At 55.5% G+C, this 18730-nt stretch overlaps 1 protein-coding gene across 2 annotated transcripts in view; it reads right to left on the reverse strand.

The window, feature by feature from the left end:
* Rfx2 (regulatory factor X2) overlaps positions 1-18730 on the reverse strand; it is a 64013-nt gene that overhangs the window by 14031 nt on the left and 31252 nt on the right. Inside the window, exons 2-12 of one of the 2 annotated variants that reach the window (XM_013355142.2) lie at positions 17747-17838; positions 14798-14887; positions 13253-13323; positions 12461-12722; positions 7039-7113; positions 3187-3368; positions 2203-2322; positions 1453-1568; positions 1028-1146; positions 696-808; positions 61-215 (exon numbers count right to left, since the gene is read on the reverse strand). In XM_013355142.2, coding sequence (XP_013210596.2) covers positions 61-215; positions 696-808; positions 1028-1146; positions 1453-1568; positions 2203-2322; positions 3187-3368; positions 7039-7113; positions 12461-12722; positions 13253-13323; positions 14798-14887; positions 17747-17830 — 1387 coding nt within the window. In that variant the 5' untranslated portion in view covers positions 17831-17838. The remainder of the gene's footprint in view (positions 1-60; positions 216-695; positions 809-1027; positions 1147-1452; positions 1569-2202; positions 2323-3186; positions 3369-7038; positions 7114-12460; positions 12723-13252; positions 13324-14797; positions 14888-17746; positions 17839-18730) is intronic. The other variant, XM_026778006.1, reaches the window with a different exon arrangement.

Below are 18730 nucleotides of genomic sequence, written 5' to 3' on the forward strand. Positions count from 1 at the left end.
GACAGGGCCTGAGGACGGGGTGGCTTACTGGGGACAGGGCCTGAGGACGGGGTGGCTTACTGGGGACAGGCCGCAGCACGTCTGGGATAAGGGTCTCCACCAGCGCCTGGTACAGGATGTGGTCGCAGCTGCGCATCCACTGCAGGATTGGCTCGCACCTACACAGACAGATGAGCTTGTCCTTTGGGAGGAGGGTGACTTCTGGCTCCTCGTCGCTGTGGGAGGGGGAGGGGACATGGTGAGCACAAAGTGACAGGGCAGGGACCAGGATTGGGGCCTCTGGTTCCCCATGAAGCAGCACTGCTCCCTCTCTGCCTGTGGCTCAGGTAACACAGTCACTGCAGTTGCTACACCAGCTCACAATATGGTAGCCCAAGGCCATTATCCTGACTCTCAGGAACCCGAGGCAGGAGGATGACAAAGCCATCCCCAATCTGGGCTATGGCAAGAGAGCTGGGGGCATGACTCGGGGTAAAACGCCCTGCCCAGCATGAGCCAAGGCCCTGGCTCCCCAGTCCAGCAGCAGAACAGGGTGCTGGAGAAGGAGGCGCTGGCAGGACGTGGGAGAAGGGGTGTCTAGGTGATGTCTCAGGCAGCTTAGACACAAGGAAGGGATCAGGAGATTGACTTGGGGTTAAACTGGGGAGCATACAGCCTGAACATTTGCCTGCCCTGTCCTGGGGTTGGGATGTCACCTGGAAGGCAGCGAGGCACGGCCATCGTTGGAGGTGGCCTTGCAGTTCCAAAAGGATAACCACAGCTTCTCGATGTACTGAAACTGGAGGTTCATGACGACGTCTAAGGTGGCCTAGGAGCAGAACGGCCTGTCAGGGGATAGGCCCAGTCACATGCCTGGTGCGCTGGGAAGCAGTGGACTTTCTGAGGTCCCCAAAGGGGCTAGTGAGAGAGAGTGGGCAGAGGCGGTGCCCAGGAGAGGGCCCTGTTGGAGGGGGTTACGGGACCCAGATCTGGCAGTGGTGCCTGGGAGCTGCAGGTGGGGGGTGGGTCTGGCCAAGTAGGGCGTCACCTCACAGTGCCTGCGATACACCAGCTGCAGGGCCTTCACATCATGAGGGGTGATACTCTCCTGCAGCAGCGCACTGCTCAGGTCAGGGGCTGGGAACTCTGGGAAGACGTGGGACACATCTGGAAGAGACAACACATGGATGTCATGTCACACATACAGGCTCCAGGGGACGACACAGGCTGGGCTTGGATCCTGGCTTGAGCACTTGCTGCGATGCATGGGGCCCTGGGTCCCACCCGCAGTACCACAGACCTGTCACCCCAGCACTTGGGAGGACTGGGGGTTCACAGTCAGCATGGGGTACAGAAGGGTCACTAATAATTAGCTGTTGTTTGGGCACACGGCCATCATTCCGGAATCCCAGTGATATCAGGAAGATGGTTCATCTATAAGTTCCTACATGGCGGAACAGGTCCCATGCTCACCTATGTACTGTTGGTGATGCTGGCCCTGAGTGGCCATGGCCTGCTCAGGTGTGCCATGCAGGCTGCCATGAGCGCCGCTGTCCCCAAGGCTGTCTGACTTCTGGGTTGGTCGGTACCTGGTCAGGGGACATATGTGCCACCTTGAGGCCTAGGCAGCACTGTGTGGGATGGATGTGCTGAGGCCTCCTGGGGGAGGGAGAATGTACTTGGAGGTGCACATGATCTGGAAGGTCCCTTGACAAGGGTGAAGGCTTGCTTCTGTCTTGCTGGTTCTGGAAGGAACCAATGAGGGGCTGGGGGCGTGGTCAGGGTGGAGCCCCGCCTAGAATCCCCAGGGAGGGGTTGGGGCGTGGTCACAGGTGTAGCCCTTGTCTTGAATCCTCCTGTGAGGAGCGAGGGAGCTCTGCCCCCTCCTAGAATATTTGAGGTCCTCAACACCTCAATAAAACAAGACAATTAGGGTCTGTGGTTTCAACTATGTGGTCTTCTAGAAAATATCAGAAATATAGACACCCAAAAGGAAAATAAATGAAAATTTAGTGTTGGCAAGGTCTGGGTGGGAGGCGGCACAGGCAGAGGACAGGATCCCCGCATCTGACAGCATACGCCACTGCGTATTTGCCCAAACACACAAGAGGAAGAGCAGGAGACTTGGAGAATGGCCTGTCTTGCCTGCCATGTTTGAGAGACACTGTGGTGGCACCCTAGGTCTGGGGCTGCGGGTCCGGCAGCGTGGCCGGCGTCACCTACCTGGGCTTCTGGTGTGTGGGCTGCTGCCTCATGGCCATGTACTGTGTGTCATCCTGCAGTCGGTTCAGAGGGGAGTCCGGCTTCAGGCGGATCCCATAGTAATGGTACTTCGAGTTGCCCCTGGAAACAAATCAGCAAAAGGTAGGCACTGTGTGGGGACATTCTCCTTAGGTTTGGCGCTCATGGGGACATTCTACATGCAGCAGCCACTGATGGGGAGGCAGCTGGCATTGTAAGAAAGGCCAGCTGTGTCCAGCCCAGATCTGCCGACTATGTTTATGGCTGATGATTCTTTCCCAAATCTCCCCAGTCTCCCGAATCTTCCCCAAACCCCTGTCTCCCAGCTAGCCTGAATGCACTGTAGCCCAGGATCCTGCCTACATGTCCTGAGTGCTGGGAGGCAGCTGTGCAGTACACACTAGGCAGGAGGAGGTGACCCTGCCACGCTTGGGCAACACACGGGCAGATGAGCCCCAGCCTGGAAGCTGGCCTTCATGGCAGAGATGGCTGTCCTTTGCCACTGTCCCCCAGTGCCTTCCTCCTTCATCTGTTCCCAAGGAGAACCCACTTTTGCTAGTGTACAGTGACCCCGTGACTGGACAGCATGCAGGCTGGCTACGGCAGCACTCAGGAGGGCAAGGCAGAATGACTGCCGGTTTCAAAAAGAGCTGTGAAGCTGGGTGGTGGTGGTGCACACCTTTTATTCCAGTACTCAGGAGGCAGGAATGGGTGGATCTCTGGGAGTTCAAGGCCAGCCTGGGCTACTTAGTGAGATCCTGTCTCAAAAACAAAACAAAACATCAAAAAAAAAAACCCACAATACAAACAAACAAACAAAGAACCCAACAACAAAATTTACAAAATGAGAGTGAAACCCATCTCCTCCTAGCGTACCCCACCCCCACTCTGGGCGACTGCAAGTCAAGAAGCTTCTGCTGGAACTGGGTCTGTGGGCTCTGGGGAGCCCTGGTCACTGTCACCCACCTGGTCCCCAGGCGCCGTGTGCGCAGGCCCATGAATACAGAGCGGATAAGCTTGCCGAAGGACGCGGCATTGACAGGCTCCAGCTTGTGCTCCTGGCAGTGGCGCAGGTAGTGGTTGTACAGGGAGCTGCGGGGCAGGCTCACGCCCTCTGCTGTCTCGTAATTATCCAGAAGCCACTGGAGCTGGAGGACAGATGGGCATCAAAGGCCTGGAGTCCCAGGACAGCGGCTCACTTCCCTGTGCTGGCAAGGGTAGTGACAGAGCCACCTGTGTGGTACTCATGTCTGTCTCCTGAACACATACGTCAATCACTTCTGTCCATTCATCTGCCCACCCACCCACTATCCATCCATCCACCCACCCACCCACCCATCCATCAATACATGCATCCATGCATCTGTGCACCCACCCACCAATGCATGCATCCACACATCCATCCACTCATTGATTCTATGCATGTACACTTTGGCCTCTGTGTTCTCTGTCATATTTTATGAGCCCCCATATGATGGAGACAGATGGGCTATGTCTCCAGGCCGAAACAGACACAGCACCACATACCCAGGAACACCAAAGTCTCGAGGACCCACAGTACAGTAACAGATTCGATGCAGAAACAGGACAGTGGACATGGAGTCTTGCGCTCCAGGCCACAGGGGTCACTGATGGCCTGCTGCCCCAACCCCCAAAGTCAGAGGGCTCTGGGTAAAACCCACACCTAGGGGTGGCTCGGAGGGTCAGTGAAAGGCACAGGCTGAGGCTGTGTACAGAGGCAGCAGCTTCGGGAGGCGCCAGACTCTACCACCTGCTCCCTGTGGGTGCTGCACCCTCCTGTCTTGATTCTGTCTCAGGAGTCAGTCATGTGACCTGACCCAGTGGCTATCCTGTGACTATGTGTGTGAGAGCTACGATGCTGGCAAGGAGGCCGAGTCCTTCTCCATGTGAGGCCACTGTGGCTTATGAATGGTTCCTCCCAGCCTGGTGGCCCCTGTGCCCGTGCGTAGGCATCCCCTTGGACCCAGACTGGGCAGCATCTCCAAGGGGAATCACTGTCAGGGAACAGGCTGGCAGGTGCATGGCTACATGCAGTGGGTCCCCAGTGCAGAGGGGAGCAGGTTGTGATCCTCTCTAAACAGGGGGTGTACTCTGGGGTCAGGCAAGTGTCCCGGGACAACCGCTGCACACCCATGTGACTTCCCCCTGGCCTCCTCCCTCACCCTGGAAACATGCTCATCGCAGATCAGAAACCCAAGTCAAAGGGCTGCCCTGGGGACACAGCAGAGGTTCCAAACAAAAATGCTGGTGCCACACTTGCAGGGCAGCTGGCAGGGTGGACGGAAGGCTGGAGCCATCTGTGTCTGGAGAGCTCAGAAGGCCCAGGCATGTTTTTCTGGCACTACAGAACCACAGTCTGGGAGAGGTGGAGGCCTGGCTCTACCTCTGGGTAAACCAGGCGGGCTTAAGGGGCTGAGTAGGAGTTGGCCTCCAAGGCTGCTCACTCATCAGAGGCATGCAGATCTCCGAGCACTGAGTTAGGGCTCCCGGCCATACTGCCACCCTGCTCGCCCAGGCCAGCAGCTACACCCAGCCCTCCTGTCACAAGTCTGACATGGCTGGTACTGATCAGGGTGCCAGGCTCTCAGCTGTGCTGTGCCTCAGGAGTAGAGGTCCTGGGGACAGAGTGCTAGGGCTCTCGTTCTATCCTGACGCCTAACAGTTGGCTTCACTGCCCACCTCTGACCAGCTGGGGACAGTGTCCTTTTCTCCTCCCCATCCTGATGCAGAACACAGTACTTCAGGGCCATCCATGGGCCTCCCACTTGCTAGAACACTGAGGACCGCCAGGCCAGCGCTAGCCCAGTGCTAGCTATGCGGTCATTTCACTCCTCTGGGAGCATGATCCGGCCCGAGCGCAGCCCGATGCCACAGGGCCCATAGCTGCACAAGGATCCAGCAAGAACTTGGCTCTCACACATCAGGGCCCTTGACCTCCTCACAGCTCCGTGAGTTGTTCATGCAGGCGCCCAGCACCTTGGCACGAAGGACACTTAAGGACCAAAGTCCAAGGTAAGGGGTCATAGAAAGGAGGGGACACTTGTCCATAGGAGCCTGCAGGGAATCTCTGGGGTGGAGGCTTGCAGGTGTCCCCGCAAACGTTTTGAATGTCCTACAGACACAACACTTTAAGGGCTCTGTCCACCCAGATGGCTTTCCCGGAGTGTCTCCTCTGGCTGTTGGTGGTCACAGTCATTTGCCTTCAGCCCAAGCCTATGGTCAATCCCAGGCTTCCCCTCAAGGTGTAACCTGGGTGGTGTGTGGCCCTTCCCTGGAATATTCCAAAGGCTCCTTGGACACTGTCCCCAGGAGGACACCGTCTAGCAGTGGAGGGGCTGTTCATCCTGGAGGGGTCGAGCCAACCCCAGAGGAAGGAAATGTCCTTGTCATTGCCTCCTGAGACAGAACCACACTGCCTGGGACAGCACCAACCTTATAAACCCTCAAGACTTCTAGACCTTTCTCTAGATCAGCATCTGCCCCTCTTCCCAGAGAGTCACAGCCTCCTACACCAGTCCACTGTGAACCTGGGCCATCAAGAATGTATGGGGGGGGGGGAGGTTTCACAGGATCAAGCTGGACAAAAAGCAGATGTTAGAAGCCTCAGGGAAATGCCAATGGCCACAGTCCAACCCGGTCAGAAATGGTGGCACACTCCTGTCATCCCAGCCCTCAGGAGTCGGGGACAGGAAGCTTGCAAGTACAAAGCCAAGCCTCAGACACATAGTGAAACCCAGGCCAGCCTGGGCCACAGGAAAGTCTGTCTCAATAAACAAAAAATCAAATACCTAACAGTCAGGCCCGTGGTCCCAGCAACTACACCCAGCCCTGGGTAGGAGTATGTGGAGTTTGGGCTACATAGCAAGGTCCTGCTTCTGAGTAAATAAATACCAAAGCACGAGAGGCCCACCCGCTGGAAGGAGGCATTTGGGATGTTAGAGAGCTGAACATTCCCTCTCAGCCCCCCAAACACTGAACCCTATGGTGTTCTAGTCCCATCAGGCCATGCTGAGTCTGAACCAGGGCGCTCAGCTCCCTGAGAGGCCTCCATCACAGAGCAAAGCCAAGAATGTCTGCTGCCTTTCTTACATTTCCAAACTACACAGCTGAGCGCCTTCATGGCCACCCAGTCCCAAACCACCTTCCCCCTTTAGAAAGTTGTATTTGTGCTTCATTATTTAATTTTTATCATCACTGTTTTTAGATGTATCTTATTTCATGTGTACAGGTGTTTGCTTGCATGTAAGTCTGTGTACTACGTGCATGCACTGCCCTCAAAGGCCAGAAGAGGGCATGAGATGCCCTGGAAATGGAGTCAGAAGGCTAGCCTCAGACCTGCTGTGCTGTGGAGGGTGACTTTGACCCCTGACCCCAGACCTGCTGTGCTGTGGAGGGTGCTGGTGACAGTGTGAGGTATGAGCTGCCAATACCTGCTTTGTGATGGTAGCAAGAATGGATCCCCAGGTCTTACGCTTGGTCCATCTTTTCCATTTTAAGACAGGATATTGTTATGCAGCACAGCTTAGCAGAAGACCTGCCAGCCTTTTGTCTGGGTTGGCAGAGACAAGCCTGGGACATGGGGGTCATCCTCAAGTCTAAAACCCATGCAGCAGTGTGAGGGCGGGCATGGGGTCTTCCTCACCAGCTAAGGCTTCTAGGATCTTTGGCTAGTGTTTTTCTCTCTCCTGTTAGCCTCTGCAAGGCTAACCACCTTAGCCTTCTGTCACAGCCCTGGCTTTTCTAACATCTGTGAGCACTCCAGACAGAGCAGGGTGTCCGGGGCCCCAGCGCACTTACGTGGCTGTTGAGTAGGCCGCCTTTGTGGGGGGCGAGGCCTTCGCTTTTTTGGAGAGTCTCAATCGCCATTTCAAGCTACGCAGATGTGTACAGAGACAGGACAAAACCAAAGAGGTGGTGGGTGGGGTGGTTGGGTAGGGTGGGGTGGGTGGGGTGGGGTCAGGAGAGAAGGAGATCAGATGGTTAGCGGCAGGCACCCACACCAGCCCCAGCCCGTATTAGCAGCTAAACAACAGCAGCAGCAGCGAGCGGCAGTCGTTAGCACGAGTGAAGCTGTAGCAGGCACAAGGCCCTGCACCATGCTCCTGAGCCCAGAGCCCAAGACAGCAGCAGATGGGACGGCCACTGGTGGCTGACATCACATCCCAGCACAGGACACAAGGCACCAGGAGCCCGGCTTGAGCATCTCTCTGCAGGCCGAGGAAACAGCAGGGTCCTCCTCAGTGGGTTTCCTCACTTACTCGTGTTGCTCTTTATGTATGTGGGTGTTTGGCTTGCGTGTCTGTCTGTCAGTGCAGTAAGTGCATGTGCCTGGTGCCTGCAGAGGTCAGAGAGGGTATCAGATGCCCCTGCAACTGGAGTTTCAGATGGCTGTGAGCCACTGCAGTCACTTCTCCCCCTTATCTTTTGACACAGGGTCTCCCTCCTGACCTGGGGCTCGCTGACTCGCTAGCAAGCTCCTGGGATCCTCCTCAGCATTGGGGCCACAGGCAGACCCCACCATGCCCAGTTTCTTAGGTGGGGGCTGAAGGGGCCAGAAACATTGCCACTAAGCCCTCTCCCCAGGCCCTGAGAACCAAACTTCTGCACAGTTGTGTGAACTCAGATGTGAGCCAGGCCAGAGCTACACATCCCAAACCACCCTATTGCTGGGGACAGCAGGTGACACTGAGCCCTGCTCAGGGACTAGGGGTCATGCCTGATGAGGAGCTGGGGGACACAGTGGGGACAGAGTAGGCTTCTGGGAGCTGTGACCTGGGCTGAGGCCCTGGGTGGGGTGGAGGAGGGGTGAGCTGCAGGTACAATGCCTGGCTGTGGCAGTGCCATGTGACTGTGGAGCATGAGCTGGCCCTGCAGCAGGAGCTAACATCCGGGACAGCAGAAGCTCCTGCTGGGTTTCGTTCACCAGGCTCCCTAGAACCATGTTCAGGAGAGGGGGGCCAGGCCTCAGCCTGGTGACCTGAGTTCAATCCCTAGGATCCCCATGGAAGGAGAGAGTCCACTCCCACAAGCGGCCCTCTGACCTTCTGACCTCCACAAGTGTGCACTGGCACGTGCATGCACACACACAATAAACACAGACAGTGTGATAAGAAAAAGTGAGGCCACGGTTTCGGAGGCCCTGGAGTCATGATGGCCCTGTGATCTCCCACAGTGACACTGGATGAGCCAGGACATGAGCTGTCACACAGCACAGAAGTCACTGAGGGCAACTTCTGCTCCTGCCAGTGTAGGGCACAGGTGGGCATGCCAGCAGCAGAGGGCAGCAGGGGTGACTGGGTGAGTATTTGAATGTGAAGGAGCCCTTCAAGGTGGCGTCCAGGAGGGGGACAGTGAGCGACAGCAGGTTTGAACCTGAGCTGATGACTCGGTACACTATTTTTTATTTTATTTTATTTTATTTTTTTGGTTTTTCGAGACAGGGTTTCTCTGTGGCTTTGGAGCCTGTCCTGGCACTAGCTCTGTAGACCAGGCTGGTCTCGAACTCACAGAGATCCACCTGCCTCTGCCTCCCGAGTGCTGGGATTAAAGGCGTGCGCCACCATTGCCCGGCTTCGGTACACTATTAAAACTGCTAAGGCCCCAATGAAAGAGAGCTGGGGGGATTGCAGCAGGGAACCTACAGCCTGCTAACTCTGCTGGGCTTGCCCGCAGGCCCCAGGGACGCTCCTGTCCCCGGTTGGGATGACACCTGTGCACCTCCATGCCTTGCTTTCATAGGGCCCATGCTTGCTCAGTAGGCACCTTACCATCCACTCCCCAGGCCCTATGTCTGTCTGTCTGTCTTTTTAAATTTGAGACAGGGTCTCACTGTACAGCACTGGCTGGCCTGGAACTCACAAAGATCCTCCTACCTCTGTCTCCTGAGAGCTGGGATTAAAAGTGTGCACCATAACACCTGGCCCAAATTTTGTTATTAAGGGTTATATTTATCAGGCCAGATGTGGGGGAGGAGCGCCAGTGCTTGGGAGGATGAGGCAGGAAGATGGCGAATGTGTTTCTCCCAAAATAAAACCCAAACCTCTCAAGCAACAAGAAGGAATTAAACCTAACAATGTTTCCCACAGAATTTATGCTGGAACAATTAAATCTATGTATTCACTATTTTAAAAGTAATTGGCCCATTATAAGTCACCATTAATAGTATTAAAAATAAAGATAACTATCTTCTCTAGTTATCAAAAAACTAGAGGACTTGAAAGTGTACATCTGTGCAGATCTCCTCTATCTCTGGGTCTGGAGGGTGGCGAGGCCTCTGCTCTGCGTCCCCACCTGCTCTCCCAGCTTACAGGGACTGTGTGGAAAGAACCCTATCCTCACAAAAGCAAGCAGCTGTCCTTCCTCACTGAGAATCGCTGTACCTAATGTCACACTCAGACTGCAGGGCTGGCAGTCTCTAAACTTAGCTGCAACATGGAGTCTTGCCACATCTGTGAGCTCCCCACTCGGCATGTAAAATAACCACATCTGGAGTGAGGGCAAAGTCGGGACCACCTCCCCTCCCAGGAGAGCGGTGGGTACACAGGAGACCTCATTCAAGTGACTAGTGTGCAGTCACCGGCTGACACCTCATCCAACAAGACGGCTGCAGCAAGAGAACCCAGACGATCCACATGGCCCCTGGGGGCCGGTCCATCAATGCGGCTGGCTCTCGGCTCCCAACAGATTGCAGGGCTCACCATGACAAAGAATACAGATTTCACTGTGGCTCAGAAAGGTAATCAAACAATTGATCAGCAATAACTGCTCCAACAGCAAGCCCTGGGAGGACGGAAGGATGGGGCAGCTATGGCTTCTACACAATGGTGCTGAAAAAACTCTTTGCTACAGAAAATGATGACACATCCAAATACGGACAGATGAGTCTGCACACAGGGCCATCCTGAGGGCCCAGGACAACACAGTGGGCTTATGACCTAGGTCAACTTTCTATGGCCAAGGAGCTAAGAGCAGAAGGACAAACAAGGATGGGGTCCCATAAAACAAAGACCCCACCAATAGTTCCAGAGCAGGGGAAGGAGAGCAACTTGGAATCTGAAGAAATAATATCTGAAAACATCCCAGACTTGAGGAAAGACACCAGTCCACACATTCAAAGTTTCCTCCATGTCAAACTGCCAACGATAATGATAACAACAATAAAAGACTTGAAAGATAAGAAAGATACAAGGAAACAAAAAGAACTGTTAACTTGAAATACTGTCTACCCCTTAAAGTATGTGCTTTTGATGTCAGTGTCGACCGCAGCTGCTCCGAGCATCCCGTCTCCCCCTCCAGAGGCAGAAACGACCAGTGGGCCCCATGCCCATCAGTCTATCTGGCACTTTCATGGCTTCTGGGGACCCAGATTCAAGTGCTCATGCTTGCACATTCGAGACACACGGTGGACACTGCAGTTCCTGGGGGGTCTGTGACACAATGGCCAGCGTGTGGGACAGGCTGCCCAAGCCGACGGCATCTTATGGAAATGCTCTAGGCTGTGAGAACTCCACAGCAAGTTCCCCAGCCCGCCCACTGAGGGACAGGGTCCTATGTGTCCCATGCTGCCAGGCTCAGGTGTCAGCCGGAGCAGCAAGCACAGCACTGGAACCTCACAGCCCTCAGAAAGCAAGTGGCCTGGTCTCACACCTGTCCTCAGGGCTGGCTGCTGGGGTCTCGATGGATGTAGGAAGAGAGAATATATGGAACTGGCGTGAATATTTGCACATGTGTGGTATGTACATTTGCACGTGTGTGCACACACGGTTAGGACAAGGTCCATAGTAGGAATGATGCTTTAGGTTGCTCTTCCACTGTCTTCAATGAGGCAGGCTCTTTCAATCAAACTCGGAACTCACGGATATGGCTAATCCCTAGAGAGCTTGCCCCAGGGACCCTGGAGTTACAGGTGTGCCTCCCCAGCACTCACAAGCATTTGGGGAGCCAAACTCAGGTCCCTGTGCTTGCACATTTAAGCACCGAGCCGTCTCCCAAGACCCTCAATTTAAACAATTTAGAAAAGAAAGCACAGACACAGGAAATGTTTACAAATCATGTGTCTGACGGGAATTTGTTTCTGGGACATAAAGACTTCTCCACACTCAGGAGCAGGAAGACACCAGCTGAGCCTTAAGCAGACTATTCAAGTGACGCTCAACCACAGGGCAAGTGCCTGGCTGGCTATCGTCCCCAGCTAGAAAACCCAAATTATCACCACAGAGAGGCTCCATGACTTGCCTGCCAGGATAGAGAGAATGAAAAGAAATGTCAACAGCTCCAAGTGCAGCAAGGAAGCAACTCTGACTCCCTGACAAGGTGACTAAAAGCACCGCTGACCAATGGGAGGTGGACTGGTGGCTTTGTAAGAGGCGGACTGCACAGCAACCCCACTTGGAAGCATTTTCCACCCGCCCCCCAGGAGTAAAGACAGCACCCTGACTGCTCAGCCTGAATTGCTCACTGTGCTCCCAGCCAGAGGCCTCCAGCTGGGCACATAAGGAACTGTGGAACTGTAGACTCAAGTCAGGGGTCTGATGGCCGCATGGTGAGGGCAGGAAGCCAGCCCCAGGACAGCCAGCGACTCTGCTTCTGACAGCCGTAAGTGTCAGAGCAGACACAACAGACCCACAGCTGACAGCATCTAGGCCAGGGTGTTTGTGGGGTTGGTGGAGGATGAGCCACAGGAATCCAGGAACCTACATACACTGAGTCCCTCAGGGCTCTGTGTCAGAGAGCGGGTGTGAGTGTGTGGTGATTTAAAAAAATGATAAAATAGCAATAAACATCAAAAGCAGAGATGCAGCTGGATACCTGGGAGGCTGAGGCAGAGCACGGGGTCTGAGGTCAGCCTACACTTCAGGGGAAGTTCTGGACCAGCCTGGGACACAGCAAAACCCTGTCTCAGCTCCCTTTTCCTATAAAACCCCAAAGTCCAAATGAAGTTTTATGTAAAGCAGGAGAGCAGTGAACTGAACTGCATCAGGAGGCTGCAACCTGACGTGGCACAGCCTCGTGTGTGTGTGTGTGTGTGTGTGTGTGTGTGTGTGTGTGTGTGTGTGTGTGTGTGCGGGGGGGGGGTGACCTGGGAGGCTGCCAGTGAGAACCACCAGCAGGGGCTCTGCTCCCCAACATTCTCACAGCCTGGTCCTTCCTGCTCACCTCCCCACACATTGGATGCCTAGGCTAGCAGGGCTACAGCTGCCCACAGGGCCCCTGTACATACCGTGGCAGGCGAGGAGCGTGCAGTGTGGGCCAGGGAGTGTCTTGTGCTGTCCATGCCCCCATGGATGAGGTAGGCTCCTGCTCCAGACACGATGGGAGTCCCTGCAACATCCATCGTGATGCCCACCATGCCGTGGGAGGGGACTGACGGTGGGGACGAGGCTGCCACTGTCACCTGAGCACCACCTGGAGTCTCAAAGTAAGACGTTGCACTGCTGGGGGCGTAGAGCTGAGGGTCTGGGTTGTAGGCATAGGCCGCTCGACTGTGGGACAGAAAGTGCCACCATTTTATAACAAATATATGCCAAGAAGACACAGAGCTGGAGGGTTTGCTGCTCCTGCAGAGGACCCAGGTTTGGTCCCAGCACCCACTCCGCAGCTCACAGCCACCTGTGACTCCAGCCCCAGGAGACGTGACATCCCTGCTGGTCTCGATGGGCACTGCACTCATTCTCTCTCTCTCTCTCTCTCTCTCTCTCTCTCTCTCTCACACACACACACACACACACACACACGAGTATGCACACACACAAAAGATAAAAGAAAATTCTAGAAAGTTTCAGAACAGCTTAAAAATTGGAAAATAAGCTTTGTAAATGGCCTAGAGGGAAAGTACCCGGGCTATTGTTCTCCAGGGGACTGTGGCTTTGGTTTGATATTTTTATAGAGTTTTCTAGAAGCCAAAAGCATAAGGCCAGTGGTTCTGAACTCAGATCTCAGGACAGGGAGTGACATGACCCTGGGGACATGATTCCACACGAGCCCCATAGAGAACACTGGAGGAGACACGTACATGGCTCCATTGGCATAGACCGCATCCCCGCCCTCCACGTACTGCACCTGCGCCGGGTACACATGCTGCACCTGCAACGACATGTAGGTGCAAGTCACACAGGGCCTTGCCACGGGTGATGCTGCTCTGGTCCATGGACACAGAGCTTAGTGATGTATGCATGTACCTAAGTACCTAATGTAGCTGAGGATGACCTTGAACTCCTGATCCTCCACCTCCTAAGTGCAGTGTTGTGCCTGGTTTAGGCAGCAGCTAAGCAGCCTCTGTCCCATGTGGACTGGACTAGGGACACTGTGGCTGTCACGCAGGAAAGCTACCTGTTTCAGGTATGGCAGAGGGTGTGTGGTCCCCTGCAGGGGTGGGAGATGGGGAAGATGAGGACTGGGCTGGAAACAGAGGCAAGTCTGGAGAGGGGTTGAAGAGGGACAGAGGCACTTGTGATACCACCCCACTGCCCCCCACATCCTGCCTCTCCTCCCCCTTCCCCCTCCCCTCCACATCCCCCCCTCTACTACCCCATCCCCACAACCTCCTCTCCCCTGCGGTGGGCAGCCCAGCCCAGGGCAGAGGCCTTAGAGTAGATGTCCAGTGTGCTGTGGCCCAAACTTCAGCCTCTTCCCCAGCCAGTCTATGGGGAACCATCTCAGCGGGCTTGGTGGTGACTTTCCGGGGTCCCAGAGTACAATGCCCACACACAACTTGGGTGCTCTGAGCTCTAAGTGGAATCCCCAGGGAGAGGGAGGGAGAGGAAGCCTGGCTGGGGCAGTCCAGACCTGGGGGGGGGGGCTCTAGGCTCGTGCTGGTGTTGGTGTGCCCTCCTCCTACAGTGCCACTGGCCAGGTCCTGGTGATCCTGTAGACCCCTGGTGCTTGGTGCTCTCTGGGATCTGTACACGTTCCCCGGTCTTTGACAAGGTCACGGTCATCCACTCCCTGCCTACGGCCAGGCAGCCCCTCAGAAGCAAAGGCCACTTAACCCTGGGACTTTTTGTTTTGTTTTTCCAGATAGGGGTTTCTCTGTGTAACCCTGGCTGTCCTGGAACTAGCTCTGTAGACCAGGCTGGCCTCGAACGCAGAGATCCTCCTGCCTCTGCCTCCCAAATGTTGGGATTAAAGGTGTGTGCCACTGCCCGGCAAGCCCTGTGCCTTTTACAGAGCTTCTGGTGGCCCGAGGCCAGCCTGGCCTGCTGCGGTGGGCAAGTGCCTCTGAGAACAAAGGAGAAACCACTTCCCTTCACTTACTGCATGGTAAGTGGCTTTTCCTTCTTCTTCTTTTTTTCTTTTTGAGACAGGGTTTCTCTATATAGCCATGGCTGTCCTAGAATTCTCTCTCTAGACCAGGCTGGTCTTGAACTCTCAGAGATCCACCTGCCTCTGCCTCCCAAGTACTGGGATTAAATGCGTGCATCACAACCACCCAGTGGTGAATTTTTTTCTCTTTAACACGGCTTCCAGAGCTTCCTGGTGACCCTAGACACTAGTAACAGCAGGAAACAGCTCACAAGCCAGAGGCTGCTCACAACTGCTAGGTGCCAAAGGTCCTTACCTGGGGTGGCACTGGCTGGACTCTGGGGAGTGTGAGTGGCTGCATCGGGGCACCCTTGGGAGTTGAGCCCGTGGCTTGGACCAGCACCCTCTGAAACAGACAGTGGGACAGTCAGACTTGCTGGAGATCAGCACTGTGGAAGACCCACTCAGAACCATGGCTCGGCTGTCCCACTCCTACTGGGACCCACGGGAATGCAGGCACAGGTAGGCACACAAGCCACATACGTATGGACACACACAGAAACATCCCTTTGGGAATATGAAGTTCAGGCCCAGGAGCTGGGGTAGGAGGTGGATCTTTCCTGCAGGGAACCCTGTCCTGACCCTGTCCCTCACTGACCAGAGCAGTAGCTTGGCTGTTAGAGCAGATGTAGGGGCAGAGGCAGCAGGGGAGGGGGCACACACACCAGATGTAGGGCAGAGGCAGCAGGGGAGGGGGCACACACACCTTCTAAGTAGTGCTGAGAGAGGGAGGACCTGTTGCTCTCTGGGGTGCAAATAAGGTCCTGTCAGGACTGGCTGGGCCAGTGGGTGAGGGGCAGCCATTATGAGCAACAGTCAGACAACCCCACAGGGACACAGGCCACGTAGGACCCCAGCACATGAATGCAGGCACACATGGTGTCTGTCCTCACTGCTGGAGGAGGCGGGGCTCTGACACCCACCACAGCATGGAGAGAACCTGAGGACGGACGTGGGGCTCCAGGACAGAACCCAGAGACAGGAAGTCATTTGGGACAGGGAAGGGAGACACAGCTGCTGATGGGGGAGAGTGATGGAATATTCTGGAACTAGAAAGGATGGCTGACTTCTGTGAATACGATAAAAACCAGTCTACTCTCAAGTGGTTCATTTTATATTGTGCCAGTTCCACCTCAAGTAAAGCATAGGGTGGGGTGGGGGCTGGAGAGATGGCTCAGCAGTTAAGAGCACTGGCTGCTCTGTCAGGAGTCCTGACACAAGGTGGCTCCCAACCATGTCTAATAGAACTTGATGGCCCTCTTCTGGCCCTCAGGCACACACGCAGACAGAGCACTCATACATAAAACAAATACCTAAATCTTTACAAGGAAGAGGAATTAGGAATTATCCACTCCCTGCCTACGGCCAGGCAGCCCCTCAGAAGCCCCTCTGGGTAAGAGCCCTCGCTGTCCAGTGAGGACATGAGTTCAAATCCCAGTACCCACACAAAAAGCCAGTGTGACCTCAGAACACAGGAGGTGGAGACTACAGGGACTGGGGACTCGCAGGCTGCCTCCAGCCTGGCTCCTGTGACAGACCGTGTCTCAGGGGAGTAAGGTCGAGAGGGAACAAAGCCCCACACTCTCCACCTGGCAGCCACACACTACACACACGTGTGTGCCCGTGTCCAGCACACTCCCTTCTACTATGGCAGCCACACGCTAAACACATGTGTGCCCGTGTCCAGCACACTCCCTCCCACCATGGCAGTCACACGCTACACACGTGTGTGTGCGCCCCCAGCACACTCCCTCCCACCATGGCAGTCACACGCTACACATGCGTGTGTGTGCCCGTGTCCAGCACACTCCCTCCCACCATGGCAGTCACACGCTACACACGCGTGTGTGTGCCATGTCCAGAACACTCCCTCCCACCAAGGCAAGCACCTGTAATTCAGCACCCAAGAAACAGAGGCAGGAGAATTAGCTGCAAATTTGAAGCAAGTCCGCACTAAAGAGTGGGAACTCACTTAAAGCCCCACAAAGTATGGTGGCCACACTTGTCTAACATGAAGAATGCTCTGGCCACCATTTTGCAACACTGTACAAATGGGGTTCAGGCACCGTCAGGCCCTGTCTCAAAACCCAGAAACCACAAATAATAGGAATAGGGTGGTGTGATGGTGACCCTGTGACCCCAGTATTCAGGGTCAGAGAAGGAGTGAGGCTGAGGCAGGAGGATTGCTGACAGTCCCAGGTCAGCCCTGGCTACATAGTGAGATCTCATCTCAACAAAGTAACAGAACAGAATCCCAGAGTTTGTACCCACAGTTGGGCAGTTAGAGCCTGGCAGGGAATGGCCATTGACTCAGAACCCGGGTGAGACAGGCGGCTCACATCTAGGGCGAGCTTTCCTCTGTGCCAGGAACCAGGGACCTGAGCTGCAGGGAGTGGTCATGGCCTGGGGCAGCTTTGAGAGCAAGCTGAGTGACAGCCCCTGAGAGCACCAAGGGCCACATGCACAGGAGCCCTCCACCTCTGCTGCCCTCAGAAGAGAAAGCTGCGGGGCACAGTGCTGGTGGAGACCCACAATTCCAGGCCCTAGGAACTGTGGAGGCAGGGCTGGGTTACAGATTGAAATTCTGTCTGAAAAGCCCAAGACCTGAGGAGGGGAGGGGACTGGGGAGGAGAGGAGGGGACTGGGCAGGGGAGGGGCTGGAGAGGGGAGGGGACTGGGCAGAGGAGGGGCTGGAGAGGGGAGGGGACTGGGCAGGGGAGGGGCTGGAGAGGGGAGGGGACTGGGCAGGGGAGGGGCTGGAGAGGGGAGGGGACTGGGCAGGGGAGGGGACTGGGGAAGTGAAGAGGTGGGGTTGGGGAGGAGATGATGCCCGGCAAGGCTCTATGCCTATGTGGGAGGGGGCTGGAGAGGGAGGAGAAGGAGGTGATGAAGGAGGAGATGGGAAGGAAGGGATGGGGAGGAGATAGGGAAAAGAGGGGGACGGGATGGGAGAGGAGATGGGGAGGAGGAGTTTGGGAAGGAGATGGGGAGGAGTTGGAGGAGAAGGAAGTAAGGAGGAGGAAGAAGGTGGAAAGAAGGAGGGAAGGTGCCATCCCCAAGAGTCTGTTCACAGCTGTGTTTTCAGGTTTTTTCCTAAGGCACACAAGCTTCCAGTACAGGAGAAACAGTTGATGGCTGGGGTTCCTTTGGTGGCACCTTCCAAACCCCAGGGGGGAGCACGGAGGTGGGGGGCAGGCACAGTCACCTGTGGGGAGGCTGGCACCGGCTGGGCTGTAGGCCGCAGAGCCACAGATGCTGGTGAGTCTGCTCCACCCTCGGAGTTCTGCATGCTCGGACCTAGAGTGGAAGAGAACCATGGTGAGGAGGCAGCCACACCCCTACGGTTCCCCAGGAACTGACCTCTGCAGTTGGCTTCTAAACCAGAGTTGAAGCTGAAGGACCCTGGCCACTGAGACTGGGAGACGCTCCATGGATAGAGCACCTACCCCAAAACAGTGAGGACCTGAGTTCAAATCTCAGAACCCATGTATTCAACAGGCCTGGACTTTGCGGTTGCAGCCCAGCCCTGGATGAATAGGCGACCTGGAGTCCAGGCTTAGTGAGACGCTGTCTCAAAGAAGACAGGCAGAGGTTGGCTCCCGGGCCACACAAATGTACAACTAACTAATACATTTACACTCATTTGCTTGTGCATGCACATGCGTGTGTTGTGCATGGGGGGTGCCTGTGAGTGTGGGGGGAGGGCACCTGCAGGAGCCGGTCCTCCCCTTCCGGGGTTGATCCCAGGCCTCAGGGCCAGCTCCTTTCTGTCTGGACATCCCGCCCACAGCCTTTCTTGTTCCTGAGGCTCCTGGTCAGTCCCGAACTCTACTGCAGAGTCTCCGCCAGGCCGCATCCACTGTCCCTGTACCGAGTTCTGCAGTGCCGGCGCTTGCACTTTGCCTGCCTAAAGTTGATTATTTAATTTTTATCTTTAAAAAATCTTATTTATGCTGGGCGGTGATGGCACATGCCTTTAATCCCAGCACTCGGGAGGCAGAGGCAGGCGGATCTCTGTGAGTTCGAGGCCAGCCTGGCCTACAAGAGCTAGTTCCAGGACAGGTTCCAAAGCTACAGAGAAACCCTGTCTCGCCGGGCGGTGGTGGCACACGCCTTTAATCCCAGCACTCGGGAGGCAGAGGCAGGCGGATCTCTGTGAGTTCGAGGCCAGCCTGGTCTACAAGAGCTA

Source organism: Microtus ochrogaster, unplaced genomic scaffold (genome assembly GCF_000317375.1).
Source record: "Microtus ochrogaster isolate Prairie Vole_2 unplaced genomic scaffold, MicOch1.0 UNK98, whole genome shotgun sequence".
Taxonomy (NCBI): Eukaryota; Metazoa; Chordata; class Mammalia; order Rodentia; family Cricetidae; genus Microtus; species Microtus ochrogaster.